This window comes from Gossypium raimondii, chromosome 13 (genome assembly GCF_025698545.1).
Source record: "Gossypium raimondii isolate GPD5lz chromosome 13, ASM2569854v1, whole genome shotgun sequence".
NCBI lineage: Eukaryota > Viridiplantae > Streptophyta > Magnoliopsida > Malvales > Malvaceae > Gossypium > Gossypium raimondii.
Genome location: NC_068577.1, coordinates 50,571,357 through 50,597,835, shown reverse-complemented (window position 1 = coordinate 50,597,835; position 26,479 = coordinate 50,571,357). Strand labels below are relative to the sequence as shown.

Sequence of the window (26,479 nt, the reverse complement as noted above, 5' to 3'; positions counted from 1 at the left end):
CTTACTAATAATTTAGTGATATCGGGTATAGTTTACCCTAATTTTAATAAATACAATACAAAAATTAAGGTTTAAAAGTTAAAGAAGCCTCTAAACTTTTAAAAAATCAAACAAGTCCTCAAATGTTAAAAACACATCAATTAAGTTCTTTGATTTACAATGTTCATGGTCATTAAAACTATTAAGTTAGTTGTCATTGCAAAAAATTAAAAAAACTAAAAATAAGCTCAAAATGAATATGGACTAATGGAAGTCTAAATTCATTTAAACTTAGACATTCATTTCTCCTAATACATTGTAGACATAATTTCTTAAATTATAAAAATATAAAAAAATTAAAATTGTAAAACATTATAAAAATTATAAAAGAAAAACAAGAAATGGTGATTCTTGCTATCTCTTATTAAGTAAATCTTATTTATTGTTTTAAGTTTTTGAAGTTCTTTCACCAGTTTTTCTTTTCCTTTCTAATTTGTTCATCGTGACATTGGTGTTTAATATATTTTTGTAACCTAAAATATATGGTTTAATATAGTTTTGGCTGAATTTTTTACTTTTCCTCTCAAAAACACTTTTAGTGTTTAATTATTTTTACCCTCTAACAACATAGTACTTTTCTATTCTTTTTTATTGGTGCTTAATTAAAATATATTAAAATTATTAATTAAAATAAAAAATATTTTTAAAATAATACAAATGTGTTAATATCTAATTAAAAATATTTAATGATTATATTTAAATATTTAAATATAGTTTATATACTCTAATTAAATTTTATAAATAATTAATATTTATTGCTTAAAATATTTAAAATTTATATTTCATATATTAAAATATTAACAAGTTATAATAAATTATTTTTATATTCTTACTAAAATATAATAATATTAACTAATTTGAACATGATTTAAGTGCATATTTGTTACTTGATAATATCATGTCTAAAATGAACATTTTATTTCTCAAAAATATTTTTGACAACAATGCTAAACACTCAAATCTTAAACCAAACTTTTCAAAAGCATTTTTTTCACAACACTTTTCGAAAGTATTGTTAAACTATTGTTAAACTACCCCTAAGAGAGAACAGTAGAGACAAAAGTGGAAGGATAATTCTACTTTTTCTTGAGATACCTAAAAAACCTATATATGCCCTCTATTTATAGGGCCTCAACCACCATAGGTTACAAAACTCTAATAATTATAATTTAGGTACGTTATAAAATTTTAAGGGTTACAAGAGTTACAAGGAAATGAATTCTTGGATGTTATGAAAGCTATATGGATATTCATTTCACGACACTTCCCATTAGATGTCCATTAAAGAAAAATGTGCCTTGTTAAAACTTTATTAGGAAAAGCCTAGTGGGATAAAAACCTAATTAAAGAAAAAAATACACAATCTCCTATTACAAGTTGTCTCGTTAAAAATATTTACCAAAAAAATTTGGTGGGACAAAACCTTGGTTAAAGGAAGAGAGTGCAACATGTTTTTGACACCTCCTAGTGACAACATCACATTACATCTTTAAGCCAACGCATTCCAATCTTGTGTAGTGGTATATCAAATGTTGAAGTTGGCAATGCCTTGATAATAAGATCTGCTAAATTATCACTAAAACGAATTTATTGAACTTTTCTATTACCTTTCTTGTCAAGATCATGGGTGAAGAATAATTTTTCGTTCTGTCACATTTGATGTAATCATCTTTCAATTGAGTTATACATGCTGCATTATCTTCGTATAAGATAGCCGATATTTTTTTCATTAAAGACGGATGATACATAACATATTTAATATTAATGTAAGATTTTTCTTTATTAAAAGAATATTGTATTTTAAAATTAATAAAATATTTGGTTTAAAAATATATATCTATATTTAATATTTAATTAAAAATATATATTTTAAAACATATATAATTTGCTAAACAAATTGACCAAATTATCATTTATAAGGAAAGATATAGGTTTGTATTAGTATCTTGTTATGTCGCATTATTTGTTACCTAATTTGGAAGATACATATAAAATTCTTCTTAATATTATTGTACAAGCCCAATTTTGACTCGGGGCCCAAAACCCAAATAGACCAAAACCAAACCTAGCCTAGACCTAACCCAATTACAACCAAACAACAACCCAAACCCAATTAATAACTCTAAACCCAAATACAAACATAACCCCAACCCAAAATTAACCCCATCCAGCAGCAGCAAACCCTAGCCCCTAAGCCTCTAGCGCTGCATGCCTTGCTGCTGCCACCCTTAGCCCTTAGGCCTCTACCCTGCTAGCCTACCGCTACTGTCACCGTAGCCTCCTCCACGCACACTGTTGCCTGCAAGAGAAATAAAGAGCAAGAGGACAACAGCAAGAAACAATCACAAATGACAAAAAATAGAAGTTTAAGGATTTTAAAATCGGTTATATAAGCCGAATACTAGCACTGTAACACTTCTTCCTTTCTTTACGAATCTTGAGAAAGAAAAACAAAAAACAAAGTTTTAAGGTGATTCTCTTTTTATTTCAATCTTTCTATTCTTTTATCTTTATTTTTATTATTGTTTTTTATTTTTATAAACAAAAATAATATAAAAAAGAAGGGGACTTATCGGAGGAACGCCGTGATCGTGCCCGCGGAAGGTTCCCCTCCGTTGTGGCCACCGATTCCAAAGGGCGCTGAGGGTCTTCTTTTTTTTTCTTTTTCGGGGTTGAGGGGTTTGGCCCTCAAGGATGCTCCAAGGTCGAGGTTAAAAGTTTTTTCTCCATCGCCGGCCACCGGTCTTTGTGGCCACGGCGGTGGCGGGCCGGTGGCCAAAAAACCCAAGGATCGGGTGTTTAAAAGGAAAGGGGAAAGGTTTTGAAACTTAAAAAAAAAAAAAAAAAAGAGGCTGGAATGAAAATTTTTTGCTTAAGTACACTAAGTAAAACGACGCCGTTTTGCAACTAGGGTTCAGGTGCCAAAACGACGTCGTTTTGGCCCTGACCCGCAAACCGACCTGTCCATCCTCAGGATCCGCGCGTTTCTGTGGTAAAGGGTATATTTGCGCGCGGGGTCCCTCCGCTTTCGCTCTGTGCTCCAATCTGATCCCTGTTGTCTTTTTATTTGGGCCGCGTGATTTTCCATTCGTTCCAATCTGGCCCACGTTGAACGTTGCGCATGAGGGAATGGATTATTTTCCCAATTAGTCCCTCACTGTTAAAGCGCGTTCTACCTTGGCCCTTAATGCCTCTTATTTATTTACAGTTTCAACCCCCAGATTCTGGTCTGTTTCCAATTTCATCCTTGGTTCTTTAAATTTTTATTATTTTTCTTTTAAATTGCTTTTGTTTATTATTATTAGTTTTCTTGTTTGTTTTGATTTCATTTTTTTTTGCTTTTTTAACTGTGTAGTTTTTCTTTATATATATTATTTCATTTAAACAGTTTTGTTATTTTTTACATATTATTTATATTAAACCATTTTTGTTTATATATATTATTTTAAATTTCCTTTTCTATATGACATTCCAAATTTTTTATATGGTATATTGATTTGCTTTTATTATTATTTATTTTATTTTATTGTTAAGATGTATTATACATGTTAACTATTATAAATTGTTTTATACTGTTTTCTTTAAATTACCATTTTTTTATTTTGAACTCATTTTATGTATTATTTAGTTAAAATTGTTTTATTACTTTAAAATTGCTTTATATACCTTTTTTAAACGAAACTTACTTATTTTAAAATGCTTCATTTGTTTTTATTTTCAAAGATTTTTCTTTTCTTAAATTACTTATCTTATACTTATATATATATATATATGTACATCATTTATTTTATTTATATATATATATCATCCATTTTAAAATTGTTTTGTATATTATTAACCTTAAATTTCTTGTTTTGCATTATCTATTTTAACCTCATCACTATCATTTTAGAATTATTTTTTACATTTTATTTGATTTTAATTTGTTTTATACTTTTTTAAATTATTGTTTAATTCATTAGTCTTTGTTTATCGATGTTTGTATTTGAATGATGAATGTTGTGAGATTATTGCCATGTGTGTACTTTAATTCGTTTATTCGCTTTCATATCATTGGTATTCACTTGTATAATATGATATTCATGTATTAATGTCCCGTGTGAGCTATTATATTTTATTTCATGTCATTGCATCGTGGATATTTCAACGTAGTTGTTCAATATAATCCATTTCATTTACTCCCAAACAAAATAAATGTATGCCTTTAAGTGTTGTACTCGCGACTATTCAAAAAGATTTTTTAAATAAGGCAATATTTTGCGTTTGGAAATTCGAGAAAACGTGCCCTAACGTGCTGGGTTTCGATTTCTCGTTAGACCAAATAGCCAAATATCCTCTTAAAATTTCAAAGTATGGGTTTTGGAAATCATAAGGTGATCTTGGTTTCGAGGGTTTAAAGTATCGTATCCTAACGCGCTGGATGTGATATTCTTTCAGAACGAGAGAATCCTAAATTCCAACCCAGGTTATTCGAGTTTTTTTAAAGGGTCGCATTTTTAAAACTCTTCAAAGTTTTCAATCTTCGACACTAAGACACTAGTTAATCAACTAGGTACCAATTTTGGGCGTTGCGAGGGTGCTAATCCTTTCTCGTACGTAACCGACTCCCGAACCGATTTTTCTAAATTTCGTGGACCAAAAATTGTTGTTTTAATAAAATCAAATCGTTTATTAAAAACAACCATTTTTCGAGGTGATCCGATCACACCTCATCAAAAAGGATTGGTGGCGACTCCCGTTTTTGTTTTCATTTTCAAAATCCAAGTCGATCCCGTTTTATCAAAAAAATGGCGTCGACAATTATGCATTAAATTGTATTGTTTATGTAATATAAAAATAGCAAATCTATAGTATGAAAATGGGTGGAATTTTTTATTGTTCACAGTGTAGTGTATTTTTAAATGTTAGCTTATTTGTTACGTAATATATTAAAATTGCAAATTTATAATATGAAAATCGATGGAATTTTTTACTGTTCACTGTGTATTGTATTTTTTAATGTTATTCAGCATTAAATGTATGGAATCTAAAAACTGCAAATTAATAGCCTGAAAATCGGTGGAATTTTGACTGCACTAACACTTGGTACTGTAATATGCCGTCGCATGACCAACTATGCCTTGTGTCATCTAACTGAGATTTCCTAATTTGTTAAATACCTAGCTATATATTTCGCAAAAGAAGCAGGTAACCGCTGCATGGTACAATTCCCGTATACATTATAAGAAACTATCAGCCCAATAACGGAACCATCCTGATACTTTTACCACAGACTATCTCCTTTTATTTTCCCTGTCATGTATTTGCTCAGAAACTTGCGACTTGCGACCCTCCATGCTGCTTTCCATGTAAACATATGCATTCCAAGCAATCCCCAAAACAATAGAATTCAATGTCCTCCCTTTCAGCTTGCCAACCAACTCATGAAACAACACACCATCTGTATTCCTTTCCATACTATTGAGTCATCGCACTTGAAAAATATGATCCCACCTATTTTTGAATTACCATCGTCCATGGCTCCATGACGCCAAACAAGCTTGCCCCATTCAACCTTCTTCTGCTCTAACCCTGAATTTTCTTATAGTATTTATTTATTTATTTGATATTGGTAAGTTTTGACCCCTGGTCACTACAATTAAGAGTCGAGCACTCTATCAACACATCGCATGCCTGTAGGCTATTTTCTTGTTGAAAATTCTATTGATGCTATTTTGTTTAAAAAAAGCATTCATTGAAAATTTGACAAATTGTCATTAGTCATTACTCATTCGAATACAACTTCTTCTGAGCCATAATTCATACATCACCATGAAAAATGCATCAAAATCTATAGGAGGAACATGCCACTGGAAATGTTTACGTACCTTCAACACATTGCCTCGTAACGATGAATATTCGTCGGAAGTTATCCCTCGAAGAATTTTCTTGAGCAACGGGATATCCACAGTTACGACAGCAATCGAGAAGCTCTTCCAGTTCAGTATATCAGCAAACGGAAGATCATAGTAGTTAGCTAAGATTATCGGGACACAACCATAATATAACGAATCCGCTATTCGAGCTGTGTTAACTTCGAAGCCTTTTACATGGAGGCAGAACTTGCTACCAAGGAGCTCGTCAGCATATGGTGTTTTAAGCCGACCGAAATGAGCATAGATCTCAGAATCATTTCTCCAAAACTTTACAAGCTTTTCACGTACCGGGGAGTTGATCGCTCCGGCAAAAAACGCAAGTTTCTTCCTGTAGAAAACATGGTTACGTACCATTAACAACTATACCGAGAACTTCAGCAACTATGAAATGACCTCAATTCAAGCTTTGATCATTTCAGAGAAACTAAAAAACAGAACACAGAAATCATTTTTAACCAAAGCAGATCAAACACATCAAGGAAGTGAGTGTTTTCACCTTTCGGATGTAGTAGTAGGAGGATCGTCGGTTCTCGGCCATACTTGAGGCAAAGATGCGTCCTTGTGAGCAACGTACCCCGGAAGGAAATAGCTCGAAGAACACACAATCTGTATGGCATTAAGTTTTACATCCTCGGCTTTAGCCATGGCCGATCGTCCGATAGAGTGACAAGCAACGTAAAAATGATCTGCTCCACCAGTACGATTCCAGTAAGGGTACTTTGTACTAATGTTGGAGATGTAGTCTCGGATAAAGCTTTGGATACCGCCTCCACCAACTCTACGATCATGCCTCAACCTTGCGATCGAGAAAGGCAGAAAGAAAAGATCCGCCTTCCTCGGATCTTCGGTTATGAAATGGCTATTCATAAGAGCCTTCTTAAAGTAACTTTCACTAGCATAATTGCCCCCAGGTTCGAAATCCACAGGCAAGAATACATGTGCAAAGGGATCATCTCGCCGGTGAGGATAAACATATATCTTGAAGCTCCGGTTCATCTGTTGATAATCCTCCAGAAAGATATCTCCGTCACGGAACACATCGATGTCGTTCATGGAGTTTCCTGAACCGTTAAAAAAAAAAAAAGGCATTTGAATACTTGTAATTTCCTCTCTCTCTTTTTTTCCCCTCTAATTTACACCCATGAATGTTCAAACCTTGTAAACATCGAAAGCCAAACAAATATAAACAGAGCCCATAACTATAAATAATTCAGTTTCTTAGAAGTTCATCGATGCACCGACAGCATATCCACAAAAACTAGGTGAACATTCGAATAAAACTCAAAACTCATACAAAGATCAAAGCTCAAGTGAATAATCAGAAAAACAAGAAATGGCAGAAGAAACGTAAGAACTAACAAATACCCATTATTAAACATAAAAATTTAAACGTACCCTTTGACCCAAAATGAGATCTTGAGGACACTGGACTCACAGTCCCATCTTCACCACCAAAAACATCATTGAATGGAAACTTTGCTGACAAATGAAAGCTCCCATTTGAGGGAAGAATTGGGGTCAATGGGGAAGACTGAGAGGGCCCAAGTGGGTATTTTAAGTTGTGTTTATGTTGATGGGAAATGAAGAGAGATGGAGTTGTGAAGATGTAAAAGAGGATGAAAAGTGTAGTAAAGAGAGCTAAAGTTGCAGGAAGGAAGAAGAAGGCGCTGGAAGGGAGGGAGGCAAGAGGCCTATGGAGGAGCATTGAAGGATGTGCCATTTGCTTTGGGTGATTGAGAGGAAGATATTGACCTTTTTCAAAGTTTGAAAACAGGGCTACTAAAACAGAGGCAACATAAACTGAACTGGATGTTTCAGTTGCCTCCTTCGGAAGAAAGTGTAAATAAACAAGAATGAGTAAATAATAATGATTATTGTTTTTGAAAAAAATAGTAAATGTAACGTATGTTTAGGAATGAATTAAATATTAAACACAAATTTCTTGAACTGACTAATTAAACAGTGACGAGGAACCAACAAATATTAATTTAAGATTATCAATACAATAAACATGAAAAGTATTTTATTTCTAGAAAATATAAAATAGTAAGGTAATCTCTTAAGAGTCAAGTCTTCTAGAAGAATTAAAAATCATAAATACTCGTATTTTAATTTAGTTTTTTATGCTAATTTATCCAGATTGGAACTATGATCTGGTTTGTTTCAGAAAACACCCCTTCTTCTCTTCAATGATTAGAGTTAAATATGTATGTGAGGATGAGCATGGAACGCAGACCAGGCATGATATCATGCATTCAACTACTCAGTACGCAATTAAGACTGGAAAGACGGATAAACACAACACACTTAGCACCCAAAATAAGGAAACAGAAGATTATGATGGTCAACAGGACTCGCAATCCAACCCTTGAATCTTGATTCTCTTACCAAACAAATCACTAAAAATGGGAACCGAGGAACAAACACACAGGGTTCGGAATTAGCAGCGGAAAAAGTAGGATTGCTCTTAGTAATTTTCTAAATTTTGTTAATTCTAAAATATCTCAAACATAATATAATATACCAACACAATATCATATCTAATTTCTTTATTTCATTCTATGAAATATCAATCATATAAATAAATAATAATAACTTTTGAATGTTAATAAAATTTTAAGCATTTATCATGCTAATATTTTTTAGGTTTAAGTTCAAAAAACTCCTTACAAAAAAATTAAAAATCAATTAAGTTATTAAAAAATTTGAAACTTAGAGTTTTCAATGATGAAAAAATCAACTAAGCACTTTTGTTAATGAAACTGGTAAAATATTTAAAAATTAAAAATTATTTAAAATTAATATATATATATATATATATATATATTTAAAATGAACAGGACAACTTGGGCAACCATTTATCTAGATTCATTTTAGATGAGTGTAAATTTATAAAAAGAATTTAAAAAATTAAAAATTATTAAAATTACTAAAAGTTATAAAAATATAAAAATTTGAAAATGTAAAAGAAATTCAAGAACACAAAATATAAATAATATATTAAATTATAAAATGAATAAAAATGCACCTATAAAATAATCTAAATAAATAATTGTCCAAATTTAAATGAATTAGAATATAAAAAATGAATCAATATATAAATAATTTATATGGAGGAAGAGGATGTTGCCACATACAGGATCAACGCAAGAGAAGATCCCAGAACATTGAAGAAAACATTGTACATAAGGCCTCCACATAACATCCTCACACAATCAGGGCTAATCCAAAAATGGGAAGAAACTAGACTAAATCAGTAAATCTGCAGATGATTTCTTAGCCTCCATGAAAGGTATGGAATGTATGCATGAGAGACACAATAGTATAAAGGATAAATATGAAACAACAAAAGGGAGTTTAATTTTTACAATTTATAATTTTTTTTATAATTTTGCACTAATCTGAAATGAATCTAGATATCTATATGTTAGAGGTGATCATGGGCCGGGCCCAAAAAAATTTTTAGGCTCGAAATGAATCTGGATAAATGATTGTTCAAATTCAAATGAATTAGGACATATCAGTCCTGATGAAACTGAGTTGATGCCTGCTTACATTTTTCCTACTATTCCCCTTGAAGAGGCAACGCAAATTTTTTTCCTGATTCTTGTAAAGCTATTATTTGAGGCCTTGTAAATTCTAGTGTGTGTTCCAAGTGATTGATTCGCTTTGTAGGTGATTGGTCCTGTGGATTTTGTTTTACTAATGGTCTTGCTACTTTTTCTTTTGATTTTACTGTGTAGGGTATGTTTTCTTTTTCTGTTGTTGTTGCTCATCTATGCACCCAACATTTTAATCTGAACAGAAGCATGATCCCTCGAGGTGATCAGCTGATTAATGGCTGAACATTTTCTGGGGATGTAGAGATCCCTGTTTTGACCCTCTTCGTTCCGCATCTCTATGAATTGCTTATCCCAATAACAAACATGAGAAAGAGAGGCGACTACTACTGCAAACGAGACTATGTTTACCTTGTTTGATTATTCAATTGAGTTGTTTTTGTTGTTGAACATGGACTGCAATGCAACAATAGGCCAAGAAGCAGACTAGCAGCTGCAGTAGACAAGAATTCGAGCAGGACCAGAAGCAACTTGGTTCTTTTGTTTACTTTTGATTATTTTGTAATGCTATCAAAGCTTGAATGTAACTAGACCTTAGAGTTGTTAGGATTTGAATTTGATAGATGTAATGGCTGAATTATTCAGCTCTTTAATTTGTGTTATTTTGTATTGCAACTTGCTAAAACTGATGGGAGCAGTTACATATGTTAGGTAACTGTCATACTATTTTTGTAGCATCTTATATTTCAAAGTTTCAATGAAAAAATTTGAATCACTTCATCGGTTACTTGCTGTTCTTAGTCTTTCATTTTTCTTTTCATTGTTTTTGCTTGCTGTTTTCTGAGCTTATGCTTGGTGAAGCTTCATTTTGTTTTATTTGCTGCTGCCATTGATCCAACAAATGGTAATCAGAGCCTCCTATCTTTGAGGACCTCTGTTGTTTAAGTTTTAATTTTCAAAACCAATTTAGAATCGTGTTTGCAAAGTCAGTTTCAGCAGCATGAGTTTTGCACCTCCTCCACCACCAATTTTTGTTAGAGACAACTACCACATTTGGGTAGTCAAGATGAAGACATATCACCAAGCACTTGACCTCTAGAGTGCAGTTGAAAGTGATTTCGAGCCACCACTATTAAGAGCAAATCCTACCATTGCTCAAATCAGACAATATGGTGAGGAACGAGCCAAGAAGCACAAAGCTATGGCCTGTCTGCAGAATGGTGTGTCTGATGTTATCTTCACTCGCATTATGGCCTGTGACTCTCCTAAGCAGGCATAGGACAGGCTGAAAGAGGAGTTTATGGGATTAGATAAGACCAGGCAGCAACAAGTCATCAACCTGAGAAGGGAGTTTCAAAACTTAAAGATGAAGGAGTCAGAAACTTTTAAACAGTATTCTGATAGAATTATGGCAACTGTTAATAACATATGACTCCTAGGAGAGGATTTTAATGACAGTAGAGTGGTTAAGAATGTGATTACCACTCTTCTAGAGAGGTTTGAATCAAAAATCTCCTTACTAGATGACTCGAGGGACCTTACAACCATTTCTTTGTCTGAATTGGTTAATTCTCTCTATGCACTCGAGCAGAGGAGGGCTAGCAGACAGGAGGAGAACCTTGAAGGAGCTTTTCAAGCAATAGCCAAAGAAGGTTCTAGCTCAAATCAGAAAGCTAAGAAGCCTTGGTTTAAAAGAAGGGACAAAGTAAATAAAGAAGCTAACAGAGAAGCAGGCTGAAGGAGGTTTCCACCATGCATTCACTACAAGAAGACCAATCACATAGAGAAATTTTGCTGGACCAGACCAGACATACAGTGCAAAAGCTGTAAGCAGTATGGCCATCATGAGAAGATTTGTAGAAATCATGAGAAGGCTCAAGCTAGTACAAGCCAAGACTACTGAGGATATGTAAGCTCAGGAGGAGCATGTGTTCACTGCTTCATGGTTTGCAGTCAACAGCAAATGTAGTTGGCTTGTGGATAGTGGTTGCTCACACCACATGGCTGCTGATGAGAGCCTGTTCAAGGATCTTGACAAGGGCTATGTCTCAAAAGTCAGGATAGGAAATGGCAACTTGATTGAAGCAAAGGGCAGAGGTAATGTTGTGATCAACACTGGATCAGGTAACAAAGTTATCTCAGATGTGCTTTATGTGCCTGAAATTGATCAGAACCTGCTTAGTATAGGCCAGTTAGTCAAGAAAGGTTATTCTCTAGTTTTCAAGAATGATTCTTGTGTTATAAGTGATGCTCATGGTAGGGAGATAGTCTCTGCACCTATGGCAGACAAATGCTTCATGCTGGATGTGAGTCAGCTTCAGAAAAGTGCCTATACAAGCTCAGTTGACAATACTGATCTTTGGCACAAAAGGTTTGGCCATGTTAATCTCAAGTCACTCGATTTGCTGCACAAAATGAGCATGACAAAGGACATGGTGAAGGTTAATGCAAGTGAATCAATTTGTGAGGTGTGTCAGCTTGGTAAACAGGCTAGGTTACCCTTTTCAGCTAACCAGGCATGGAGGGCTCGAGACAGACTTGAGCTGGTGCACTCAGATGTCCGTGGACCAATGAAGACATCTTTATTGAATGGCAGTAAGTACTTTATATTGTTTATCGATGATCTGACCAAATTTTACTGGGTTTACTTTATGAAACAGAAGTCAGAAATGTTTGAAATGTTTGCAAAGTTTAAAGCTTGGGCAGAAAATCAAGCAGGCTGCAAGATTAAGGCCTTAAGGACAGACAATGGTTCAGAATACCTGTCTGAAAAATTTCAGAAGCTATGTGAGCAGGTTGGAATCCATCATCAGCTGACTACAGTGTACACTCCTCAGCAAAATGGAGTGAGTGAGAGGAAGAACAGGACAATGATGAACATGACCAGGTGTTTGTTGTTCCAAAGCAAACTTTGTAACACCCCTAACCCGTATCCGTCGCCGAATTAGGGTGCCGAATTAGGGTTACGAGGCATTACCAAACAAACACAACCATTTTTAAAAGCAAACTGATCACAAACATGGAAATTAAACCATTTTCGCATGGCTATTTATATTTTACAATCCAAATCTAACCAAAATCATACTCAAACCTATACATGCCATAAGATCGAGTTCAAATTTTTAACAAAATACCAAAAGAAGCCGATACTGTGATAGACTATGCTGATGATCCCCGAGCTCGTAACGCGTCTCCAAAATCTATAAAACAAATGGACAAAAACAATCAAAGTAAGCTTTTATAGCTTAGTAAGTTTATAGCATATTTAAAATACATATAAACTAACATATGTATAATCATTATATGCTTAAAATCAAGTTACATACATAATCATTAATTGCATATGAAATTTCCAAAAATACTTATCATTTGCATTTCATTGAATGCATGTCTATGATCTTTCAAATACATATGTCAAAAGCTTATATTTTTACTTATCAACTACATGAATCAAATGCACATTTATACTTCTAATCCACATGTGCCGATTGCATACCAGTATATTCAACAATTTTCATATCAACCAATATATGTGCCTATTCACTAAACTCATAGATCGAAACATTTATAAGCTCATCGAATACGTATAAATAAATATTCATATACTTATTCATTATATATAATCCAAAATCATTTATATATATATATATATATCAAATGCCTGTAATCACTTAAATTAACGTATTCACCCGCACTTAGCCTGCTAGGCTTATAGCCCGATTCGGATCACCAAGCACATAGCACCGCTAGGTTTATAACTCGGTTCAGATCACCAGCACATAGCCTGCTAGGTTTATAACCTGGTTCAGATCACCGGCACTTAGCCTGCTAGACTTAAAGTCCGAATTAATTCACTGGCATTAAGCCTGCTAGGCGCTTAGCCTGAAAATTTCAATTTCACAGATACAAAGATGATTTCTAGTATATTTCTTAATAGCAATACACGTTCATAACATTTATGTATAATTCACAACCTCAACTTTATCCCAAGAAAATTGGTAATCCATGTTCGAATCATACAAGCATTTACAATTTATACTTTTAATCCAACTCAAGTATTTGTATCTATTCGAACCACACACATGCATATGTAAAGTCCATACTTTACATTTATTTCAAAAACTTATATATATACACATAACTATATATTCGAACCTCACACATATGCATATATGTAATATTCATACTTAATTAATTTCAATTCATATACTTTTAATTATAGCTCATCAAATATACAATAGATGTACATATATATATATATATATATATACATATTCGAACTTCATTTATGCATATATATATAACACTCATACTTAAAATTCATTACAAGAACATATACATATATGTGAACATGCTCATTCAAATATAGCATATACATATAAATTACAACTCACATATACATATCTATTCAAACTACACATACAATCATGGGTTACATATCTTTAATAAAATCCAAGAGTTTATACATGTATATACCTATATATATATGTTCGAACCTAATATATATATATTATACATACCTTTGATTAAAATCAAGAATTTATACATATACAACATTCATACTTTAACTAAATTCAATAACTTTTATATATATGTATATATATTCGAGCATTATATACATATATATATACTTACTCATACCTTTATCTAAATTCAAGACTTGTTTATGTATTTACATATTTATATTCAATTTAACATATGCATATTTAACTTTCTTACCTAAATTCAATACAAAAGATTTACATATATATATATATTTATGTATATGCTTATTCGAATATCAATTATACTTATACACATTTCTTACCTTCATTTCAACCCATAAATCTATACAAGATTATACTTGTATATTTGAACATGCTATATATATAAATATCATCCATACTTCAAAATTTATTCAATCAATATACTTTTAATTATAGCTCAACACAAAATACGATTAATATACTTGTATAAATATTAACTTAATAACTTTTAATTGCTAATAGACTTACCTCGGACGATGGAAAATTGAAGTCGGACGATTATTCGACTAATTTGGCTTTTCCCTGATCCAACTTCGATTTCTTTGGCTCTCGGTCTAAATATATTCAAAATAAGATAATTTATTTATTAACACATTCAATTTAGTCCAAAAACACATAATTTGGCAAATTACTATTTTGCCCCTAATATTTTCACTTTTTGCAATTTACTCCCTATTGCATAAAACACAATTTACACAAAATTTGCCCATACCACACAAGGGCCGAATATTCATGGTTCTCATACAAGTCCACACATTGCATTTATTTCATATTTTAGTCCCCTAAAAATTTAATTTCACAATTTAGCCCTATTTACTCAATTTCACTAAAAATTCCAATACAAAACATATCAATCTATCACATATCTTTCATTTTTCATCATCAACTATCACAAAGTCTAAGCATTCATCAATGACACATTTCAAAATCATCAACAATTCACAAAATTAAAACATGGGTTTTGAAGAACACAAAGCAACGATCTCAAAACGTAAAATTATTAAAACCAACAAAGAACTAACCTCAATCAAGCTTTTATATGACCGAATGTAGCTAGGTTTTCTTTCTTTTTTCTTTTGTTTACTTTCGCTAATGAAGATGATAACCTTGAATTTTTTTTCTTTGTTTTGTTTTTAATTAACATATATTAGTTTGTTTTATTTATTTACCTTATTAACCTTTAATAAACTATTTATATTTCATATAACATAAGGATATAATTGTCCATAGCCACCCACTATTATTTCAAATGGTCTAATTGACATTTAAGACCCCATTTTTAAAAGACAACAACAATTAGGTATTTTTAGATTTAACCCCTAAATTTTTATTTTACGCAATTAAACCCTTTTTATCAAATTGAACATTCAAACGATTAAATTTCCACACGAATTTTTCACACCTATAACTTAACATATAATAGACACTAAAAATAATATTAAAATATTTTTCTAATTCAGATTTGTGGTCCCGAAACTACTATTCCGATTAGGGTCAAAACTGGGTTGTTACAACTCTCCCCCCTTTAGGGATTTTCGTCCCCGAAAATTCTTACCGGTGAATAGGTTTGGATAACGCTCTTTCATCGTATCTTCTAACTCCCAAGTTGCTTCTTCAACTCCGTGTTTATGCCACAATACTTTAACTAACGAAATTTTCTTATTTCGTAATTCTTTGATCTCACGAGCCAGATTGCTAATCGATTTTTCTTCATATGACATATCAGAGTTAATTTCAATCTCCGTCGGACTAATCACATGTGAAGGATCAGATCGGTATCTACGGAGCATCGAAACATGGAATACATTATGAATATTTTCTAACTCAAGCGGTAACATCAATCTATAAGCAACCGGTCCAACACGCTCTATAATCTCATACGGTCCAATGAATCTCGGACTCAATTTGCCTTTACGACCGAATCTGAGTATTTTCTTCCACGGTGAGACTTTCAAAAACATTTTATCCCCGATCTGAAATTCTATATCCTTTCTTTTCAAATCCGCATAAGATTTCTGACGATCCAATGCTGATTTCAGACTATCCCGAATCACTTTCACTTTCTGTTCAGTCTCTTTAATCATATCAACCCTGTGTATCTTATTTTCACTGAGCTCAGTCCAATACAATGGTGTACGACATTTACGACCGTGCAAAGCCTCGTAAAGTGCCATTTTGATACTAGATTGAAAGCTATTATTATAAGCAAATTCAATCAAAGGTAAGTATCGTTCCCACGTACCTTCAAACTCGAGAATGCAACATCTCAACATATCCTCAAGTATCTGAATGATTCGCTCGGATTGACCATCTGTTTGTGGATGAAAAGCTGTGCTAAAATGTAGTTTCGTACCTAAAGCATCTTGTAGTTTCTTCCAAAATCGCGATGTGAATCTCGGATCTCTACCTGAAACGATAGAAATAGGCACACCATGCAATCTCACAATTTGAGAAACATACAATTCAAAGAAGTTTATCGAAGGAAATTGCATTTAATCGGCATAAAGTGTGCCGATTTTGTCAACCTATCAACAATAACCCAGATTGCATCTTTCTTGTTCGGTGTCAACGATAAACCGGATACAAAATCCATCGTAACTCTATCCCATTTCCATTCAGGTATCATGATCGGCTGAAGCAATCCAGAAGGTACCTGATGCTCGGCTTTTACTTGCTGACATATTAAACATTTCGAAGCAAAGTCAGAAATGTCTAGTTTCATACCATGCCACCAATAGTGTTGTTTCAGATCATTATACATTTTCATGCTACCCGGATGAACAGAAAATCGACTGTTATGGGCTTCATTCAAAATCATCTGAATTAACTCTGGATTTTTCAGAACACATAATCGGTTTCTGAATCTCAAACAATCCTCAGCATCAACTAGAAACTCTGAATCAACATTTAAGTCACGCTGAGTTCGTTTTGCAATTAAATCATCATCGGCTTTCTGAGCTTCACAAATCTGTTGAACAAATAATGGTTTTGCTTTCAACTCAGCTACTATCGCTCCATCATCTGACATAGCCATATGCGCGTTCATTGCACGCAAAGCAAACAATGATTTTCGACTTAGGGCATCAGCAACAACATTAGCCTTTCCCGGATGATAGTCAATCACAAGCTCATAATCTTTTAGCAATTCTAACCATCGGCGTTGTCTCAAATTCAAATCTTTCTGGGTCATCAAATACTTCAGGCTTTTGTGATCTGAATAAACATGACATTTTTCGCCAAACAGATAGTGACGCCATATTTTTAACGCAAATACAATAGCGGCCAATTCCAGATCGTGAGTCGGATAGTTCTTTTCGTGCAGCTTTAACTGTCTCGAGGCGTAGGCTATAACTTTGCCTTCTTGCATCAAAACACAGCCCAAACCATTTAAGGATGCATCACTATAAACCACAAACTCTTTACCCGATTCTGGCTAAACTAAGACTAGAGCTTCGGTCAAAAGAATTTTCAACTGATCAAAACTTTTCTGACCACTCGAACTTAACATCTTTTTGTAATAACTTTGTCATCAGGGTCGCAATCATAATGAACCCTTTCACGAACCGTCTATAATAACCAGCGAGCCCCAGAAAGCTTCGAACTTCTGAGACATTTTTTGGAGGTTTCCAATCAAGTATAGCTGAAATTTTACTCGGATCAACCCGAATACCCGATGCTGATACAACATGGCCCAGAAAACTAACTTCACATAACCAGAACTCACATTTACTAAACTTTGCATACAACTGTTTATCTCACAAAGTTTGTAACACAAGTCTCAGATGTTCGGCATGCTCAGTTTCGTCACGAGAGTAGATCAAAATGTCATTTATAAATACTACCACAAACCGATCCAGATACTGTCTAAAGATCCGATTCATCAAATCCATGAAAACAACAGGTGCATTAGTAAGTCCGAAAGGTATAACCAGGAACTCGTAATGTCCGTACCTCGTTCGGAAAGCTGTTTTTGGCACATCAGAGTCTTTAACTCGCAACTGATAGTAACCCGATCTCAAATCTATCTTCGAAAACACTGAAGCCCCTTTTAGTTGATCGAACATATCATCAATACGTGGCAACGGATATTTATTCTTTATAGTCACCTTATTGAGCTGCCGGTAATCAATACACATTCTCATCGTTCCGTCTTTCTTTTTCACAAATAGAACTGGTGCACCCCAGGGAGAAAAACTCGGTCGTGCGAAACCTCTATCTATCAATTCTTGCAACTGTGTCTTCAATTATTTTAATTCAGTTGGTGCCATACGGTACGGAGTTATTGAAATCGAAGTCGTCCCCGGTACTAGCTCAATTCCAAATTCTACCTCTCGGATAGGTGGCAAACCCAGCAATTCTTCGGGAAACACATCTGAATACTCACACACAACTGACAGAGATTCAATCTTCTTTTCAGTCACTTTACTATCAAGAACATATGCAAGATAAGCTTCACACCCTTTCTTCATATACTTTTGAACCAACATCGAGGATATCCCTGCTGGTAAACCATTTAGATCATTAGATTCAATCTAAATAATCTCGTCATTCAGGCACCTTAAATCGATAGTCTTTCTTTTGCAGTTAACCACCGCATCGTGAAAAGTCAACCAGTCCATACCCAGAATTATATTGAACTCATCAAATGGTAACAACATCAAATCAGTCGAAAAGCACGAATCTCGAATCATCAAGGGACAATTCTTACACACTTTGTCAACCAAAACACATCGGCCCAGGGGGTTTGATACTTTAATTACAAACTCAGTAGGCTCAACAGGTAGAGCCTTACTGAATACTAAGGTCTCACACACATAAGAATGAGTCAAACCAAGATCAATCAACGCAATAACATTAGTATCATAAAGAGTGAAAGTACCAGTAATAACATCTGGAGAAGAAGCCTCCTCTCGAGCACGGATGGCATATGCTCTGGCAGGCGCACGGGCCTCAGATCGAACTGCCGTGTCCTTTGTCCCTCTCTGACTGCCACTTATATTACCCAAATGCCTTGGCGGTCTACCTCGTACTGACACATTACTCGATCTGGTATTCTGCATAGTATTTTTCTCAGCTACCATCGGACACTCTCGAATGAAATAATCCTTTGAACCACACTTAAAACAAGACCGATCATGTAATCTGCAATCTCCAGTGTTGACACCATTTTTTGGATGGAAAAACAGGGTCGACTTGGGTTTTGAAAAATGAAACGGGAGTCGCCACCAATCCCTTTTTTATGAGGTGTGATTGGATCACCTCGAAAAATGGTTGTTTTTAATAAACGGTTTTAATTTTATTAAAACAATGATTTTGGTCCACGAAATCTAGAAAAACGGGTTCGGGAGTCGATTACGTACGAGGAAGGATTAGCACCCTCGTAACGCCCAGAAATTGGTACCTAGTTGATTAGTCAATGTCTTAATGTCGAAAATTGGAAAATTTAAAAATTTAAAATACGATCCTTTGTCTTAAAATGACTTGTATAAAATAGGTTGCTTATATTAAAAAACTCCTACGATAAAAATTAAAAAAAGGATATTCAATTATTCGAGTCAGATGAGGAAATCGCAACCCAATACGTTAGGGCACAATTTCTCAACATTCCGAACATTGAATATTGCCTTGGTTGTTTTTAAGAAAATCCTCATCTCGAAAAAAACAACGTGTCACATCCAATGCGTTAGGACACGACATATTGAATTCCCAATAATGAGCTTTTATTTATTTTTTTTTTAAAAAAGTAACCTCGATTATTTAGATTCAACAAAGAAAATCGGAACCCAATACGTTAGGGCTCGATTCTCTCGAAGATCCCAAATACCGAGTGTTGCTTTTATTTTGAAATTTTTGTTCTTGATAAATTCGAGTAAAATGATGTAAAATAATGATAATGATGTCAATGTAAATAAAATGATACAAGCAAAACAATAAATAATAAAACTATCATACGGGCAAGGTAACAAATAATTAGGAACTAAAGTAAGAAAACAAACAATAATAAACATGCAAATAAATGAGCAAAATTAACAACATGATGCAAATATAAAATATATAAACACACACACACACATATATATATAAATAAAACAATGAGAATATGAAGAACATGTGTATGTGTACATATTTGAATTATTGTACATTAAAAATTATGTAAATGTATGTACATACATATATACATATATAATAATCATTAAATATATAAAAGTATATATGTGTAAGTATATATTAGTCATAAAATGTAAAGTATATACAAGGTATATTTTGAAAGTATAAAGTATATGTAAGTGTATATATAGATATATAGATACTTTTATAAATTATAAAATAGATAAAATATGAGTATTTATATGTATTAAATAAATTATATAAGATATATATATATATATATATATGCACTTATATAATAATAATGATAATATAATAGGAAATGTAGAAACAATAATAATAATAACATTAATAATAATAGCAATAAAAACAATGAACTAAATAATAATAATAAAAAAGGGACTAAGTCGAAATGAAAACAAAATACTGGGCGAGATTGCAAAAATAAAAAAAAACTAAAAGGACCAAATTGTGACGCGCACTGAAAGAGGGGGACCAAAATAGTAGATAAACCGAAGCCATCAAAACGCGGCGTAGCAATAGACTAAATTGAAGCAAAAATAAAACTTTGTGGCCAAATTAAAAATAAAAGGAAATAGCGAAATAGGACCAAATTGAAGCACGCCACAAATCGGAGGGACTGCGCCCGTAAATAGCCCAAAGATTAAAAACACGCGGATCCTTCGGGTCGGATCGGGTCGACGCGCGGATCCCTCTTACCCAAAATGGCGCCGTTTTAAAATTAATAAAAATACTAAAAAAAAAGTTTAAAAACCATTTTTCTTAAAAAAAACAGAGAGAAGCTCTCTCTCCCTCATTCTCTCCGGCCAAGGGGCCGGTCTAGGGCTCCGGCGAACCTCCGCCGAGGCGCCACCGCGTGTGGCGGCCGGAGGTTCAAAATGGAACCTTTTCGGTTCCTTTTTGAAGCCGAAGGCCTCTTAAACACGGATCCAACGTCGAATCTTGTGAAAGGTGAGCCCAACCCCGCCAAACGAGGAGTAACCGTCCGTCTCCTCCTCCTCCGGCGCGGCACAGGTAAGGTTTTCTTCTTCTTTTATTTTTTCGTTTCCCTTTATTTTTATTTATGTATGTAAAACAAAAAAAAGAAGATGAAAAACGAAATAAAAAAACGAAAAGAAAGAAAGAAAAATGAAAGGATTCACCTTAAATCTTTTTTTTTGTTTCTATATTTCTCTGCTAATATGCGTTACAAAGGTCGAAAAAAAAGAAGAAGAAGGAAAAAAAAGCCTTTTTGATTTTTTTTCGGCCACCACGGTGTTGGCCTGATTCTGGGCAGTGCCCAGGGAAAGGGAGAGTGCAGAGAGAGAGGGGAGAGAACTTCAAACCTTTTTTTCTGAAACAACAAAGCAAAATGATTTTTTTTCTAAAAAAAAACTTGGTTTATATAGGCCCCTAAAACGGCGTCGTTTTGGGGCAAGCCTCTCAGGCCAAAATGACGCCGTTTCATGCTCAACCCGCGCATGCGACCCGACCCGACCGTGAGGATCCGCGTGTTTTGGACTGTTGGGATATTTGCGCATAAAGTCCCTCCGCTTTCTTGCCGTCGTGCAATAGGGCCCCTTTTGTTTTTTTAATTTGGCCGCATAATTTCCTGTGCGTTTCATTTTAACCAGTGCCAAAACGCTGCGCATAACGATGGGAATATTTTCCCAATCAGCCCTCTGTTCTTTGAGCGCATTATATTTTGGTCCCTGGGATTACCTTTTTGTTTATTTGCATTTTAAAACCCCGATTTTTGTTTTAAAATCCAATTTGGTTTTTATTTTTTGTTATTTTGGTTATTTTATTGTTAAAACCAATAAATTTAATATTGCTATTACTTATTATTATTAGCTTTCGTTTTCATTTTATTCATTTATTCATTATTATTCCATTATTATATAAATTAGTATTGCATTACTTTTTTATATTATATACTTTATTTATTTGTTTATTTTTCTAATTTATATATATATATATAGATATGCATATTTGTTTTTTTTCATATATGTATAGATGCACATACGTAAATATTTCATCTTTTATAATTCGTATTATTATCGTTGTTTTATTTGATATTTATTTATTCATTTATTGAAGTGTTCATTATTTTGTGAAATGCTTTAGATTTTTTATTCATTTATTATTTCATGTATCTTTGATTCGTTTATTATGTATTTTATTTGTTGCTCATTTTAGTTGTGCTTGTATTATTTCACTTACATTATTATCATTATTATTCCATGCCGCTCATTTTTATTTAGATTTCAAAAAAAAAAATTTAAAAATATAAGTAATATTCGGTATTTTAGATCTTCGAGAGAATCGAGCCCTAACGTATTGGATTCCGACTTTCTTCGTTGAACTTAAATAATCGAGATTACTTTTTTTTAAAATGATAAAAAGCTCGTTATCGAGAATTCAATACGTTGTGTCCTAACGCATTGGATGTGACATGTTGTTTTCTCGAGACGAAGATTTTTCAAATAAATGCAATATTCAATGTTTAATATTTTGAGAAATTGTGCCCTAACGTATTGGGTTGCGAGTTCTTCATTTGATTTAAACAATTGAATATTCTTTTAAACTTTATTACGAATCTTTTCAAACTCAAGTTTTAAACGATATTGGAATTTAAAAGGATCGCGTCCTAACTTCATGGTCGTGATCCATTTTTAAATAAGTATTTTCATTCACAGATCGGGAATTTGAGACATTGTGTCCTAACTTCATCGGATACGATTCTCTTTCTCGAATAACGTGAAATATGCCCATTTTCCTGAAAATTTTCAACGTTTTAATATAAGGATCGTATTTTTAAAATTCTTCAAAGTTCTCAATTTTCGACATTAAGACATTAAGTAATCAACTAGGTACCAATTTTGGGCGTATCGAGGGTGCTAATCCTTCCTCGTGCGTAACCGACTCCCGAACCCGGTTTTCTGGATTTCGTGGACCAAAATCGTTGTTTTAATAAAAAAAACAAAATCGTTTATTAAAAACAACCAGTTTTCAAGGTGATCCAATCACACCTCATAAAAAAGGATTGGTGGCGACTCCCGTTTTATTCGTTTTCGTCAAAACCCAAGTCGACCCCGTTTTCATCCAGAAAATGGTGTCAACATCCAGGATGCCATTTCCCACAATGCTTGCACTCTGATCTATTTTGTCGAACACTACCAATACTAGCAACTGAAGTAGCTCGTGAACTCACAGGGGGTCGATCTCGATCATGCTTAGGAAACCCTGCAGTAGCTTTAGATCGGCTATGATCCTTTCTGGATTTCCTTGAGGCCGACTGAAACGATTTACTAAATGATCGTTTACGGGAATCTCGAGCTTCATAGTCAGCTTTTCTCTTCTCTTTCCCGAGCTCCTCGGCTTTACAAGCTCGTTCAACAAGTACTACAAACTCTTTTATCTCAAGTATGCCAACTAACAGTTTAATATCTTCGTTCAGCCCATCTTCAAATCTTTTACACATAATAGCTTCAGTCGAAACACACTCTCGAGCATATCTACTGAGTCTCACAAATTTTCGCTCATATTACATCGCTTGTCATCGACCTGTTTCAATTCAAGAAATTCCTTGCGTTTCGATCAATGAATCTCGATGATGTATTTCTTACTGAACTCGATCGAAAGAATTCCCAGTCACTCGCTCTTTCGAACCACCGATACTAGTGTATTCCACCAGTGATATGCACGGTGTCCCGTAGCAAAGATATGGCACATTTCAAGCACTCATCAGGGGTGCAAGATAGCTCATCAAATACTCGAATAGTATTATCGAGCCAGAATTCAGCTCGCTCAGCATCATCATCATCAGTAGCTCTGAACTCTTCGGCCCCGTGTTTTCAAATTTTATCAACAGAAGGTTTAAGTAATCTCATCGGATCACTTACTTGAGGTATAACAGGAACCAAAGATGGATTAGTCGGGGGTGGAGGTTGTTGTGCAACCAGATTAGTTCGGACATATTGAGTAAACTAGTCATTCATCATTTGGTAAAAGGCTTGTTTAGCCTTTCCCTCCTGGTTACTCGAGATCGGTCGAGAGTCCACCGGTTCTGTCCCTTGTACAGGAGCAGGCGCTATACTCTCAACATCATCGGCTACGGCTAGTTTGGGATCCATTACTATACGAAAACACATTTTTACATACCAGTAGTCATTACACTATCTCAGTATAAAAATATGGCATGTATAGCTAGACTCATACACACTACGTTAGTCCGAGAATCGACTAAACCATAGCTCTGATACCAATAAAATGTAACACCCCTAACCCGTATCCGTCGCCAAATTAGGGTGCCGAATTAGGGTTACGAGACATTACTAAACAAACACAACCATTTTTAAAAGCAAACTGATCACAAACATGGAAATTAAACCATTTTCGCATGGCTATTTATTTTTTACAATCCAAATCTAACCAAAATCATACTCAAACCTATACATGCCATAAGATCGAGTTCAAATTTTTAACAAAATACCAAAAGAAGTCGATAGTGTGATAGACTATGCTGATGATCCCCGAGCTCGTAACGCGTCTCCAAAATCTATAAAACAAATGGACAAAAACAATCAAAGTAAGCTTTTATAGCTTAGTAAGTTTATAGCATATTTAAAATACATATAAACTAACATATGTATAATCATTATATGCTTAAAATCAAGTTACATACATAATCATTAATTGCATATGAAATTTCCAAAAATACTTATCATTTGCATTTCATTGAATGCATGTCTATGATCTTTCAAATACATATGTCAAAAGCTTATATTTTTACTTATCAACTACATGAATCAAATGCACATTTATACTTCTAATCCACATGTGCCGATTGCATACCAGTATATTCAACAATTTTCATATCAACCAATATATGTGCCTATTCACTAAACTCATAGATCGAAACATTTATAAGCTCATGGAATACGTATAAATAAATATTCATATACTTATTCATTATATATAATCCAAAATCATTTATATATATATATATCAAATGCCTGTAATTACTTAAATTAACGTATTCACCAAGACTTAGCCTCGCTAGGCTTATAGCCCGATTCAGATCACCCAGCACATAGCACCGCTAAGTTTATAACTGGTTCAGATCAAGCACATAGCCTCGCTAGGTTTATAACTGGTTCAGATCACCAAGACTTAGCCTCGCTAGACTTAAAGTCCGAATTAATTCACTGGCATTAAGCCTGCTAGGCGCTTAGCCTGAAAATTTCAATTTCACAGATACAAAGATGATTTCTAGTATATTTCTTAATAGCAACACACGTTCATAACATTTATGTATAATTCACAACCTCAACTTTATCCCAAGAAAATTGGTAATCCATGTTCGAATCATACAAGCATTTACAATTTATACTTTTAATCCAACTCAAGTATTTGTATCTATTCAACCACACACATGCATATGTAAAGTCCATACTTTACATTTATTTCAAAAACTTATATATATACACATAACTATATATTCAACCTCACACATATGCATATATGTAATATTCATACTTAATTAATTTCAATTCATATACTTTTAATTATAGCTCATCAAATATACAATAGATGTACATATATATATATATATATATATACATATTCGAACTTCATTTATGCATATATATATAACACTCATACTTAAAATTCATTACAAGAACATATACATATATGTGAACATGCTCATTCAAATATAGCATATACATATAAATTACAACTCACATATACATATCTATTAGAAACTACACATACAATCATGGGTTACATATCTTTAATAAAATCCAAGAGTTTATACATGTATATACCTATATATATATGTTCGAACCTAATATATATATATTATACATACCTTTGATTAAAATCAAGAATTTATACATATACAACATTCATACTTTAACTAAATTCAATAACTTTTATATATATGTATATATATTCGAGCATTATATACATATATATATACTTACTCATACCTTTATCTAAATTCAAGACTTGTTTATGTATTTACATATTTATATTCGAATTTAACATATGCATATTTAACTTTCTTACCTAAATTCAATACAAAAGATTTACATATATATATATATTTATGTATATGCTTATTCGAATATCAACTATACTTATACACATTTCTTACCTTCATTTCAACCCATAAATCTATACAAGATTATACTTGTATATTTGAACATGTTATATATATAAATATCATCCATACTTCAAAATTTATCTAATCAATATACTTTTAATTATAGCTCAACACAAAATACGATTAATATACTTGTATAAATATTAACTTAATAACTTT

The 26,479-nt window shown here is 33.3% G+C and overlaps 1 protein-coding gene across 1 annotated transcript; it reads right to left on the bottom strand.

Moving 5' to 3' along the window:
- Positions 1-5,751: 5,751 nt before the first annotated feature.
- LOC105784173 (probable glycosyltransferase At5g03795) lies at positions 5,752-7,823 on the bottom strand. Its single transcript, XM_012609974.2, has 3 exons — positions 7,350-7,823; positions 6,451-7,015; positions 5,752-6,282 (listed from the first exon to the last, which is right to left on the bottom strand). The coding sequence occupies exons 1-3, from the start codon at positions 7,672-7,674 to the stop codon at positions 5,796-5,798; spliced, it is 1,377 nt and encodes a 458-aa protein (XP_012465428.1). The 5' UTR covers positions 7,675-7,823; the 3' UTR covers positions 5,752-5,795.
- Between the last annotated feature and the right edge of the window lie 18,656 nt (positions 7,824-26,479).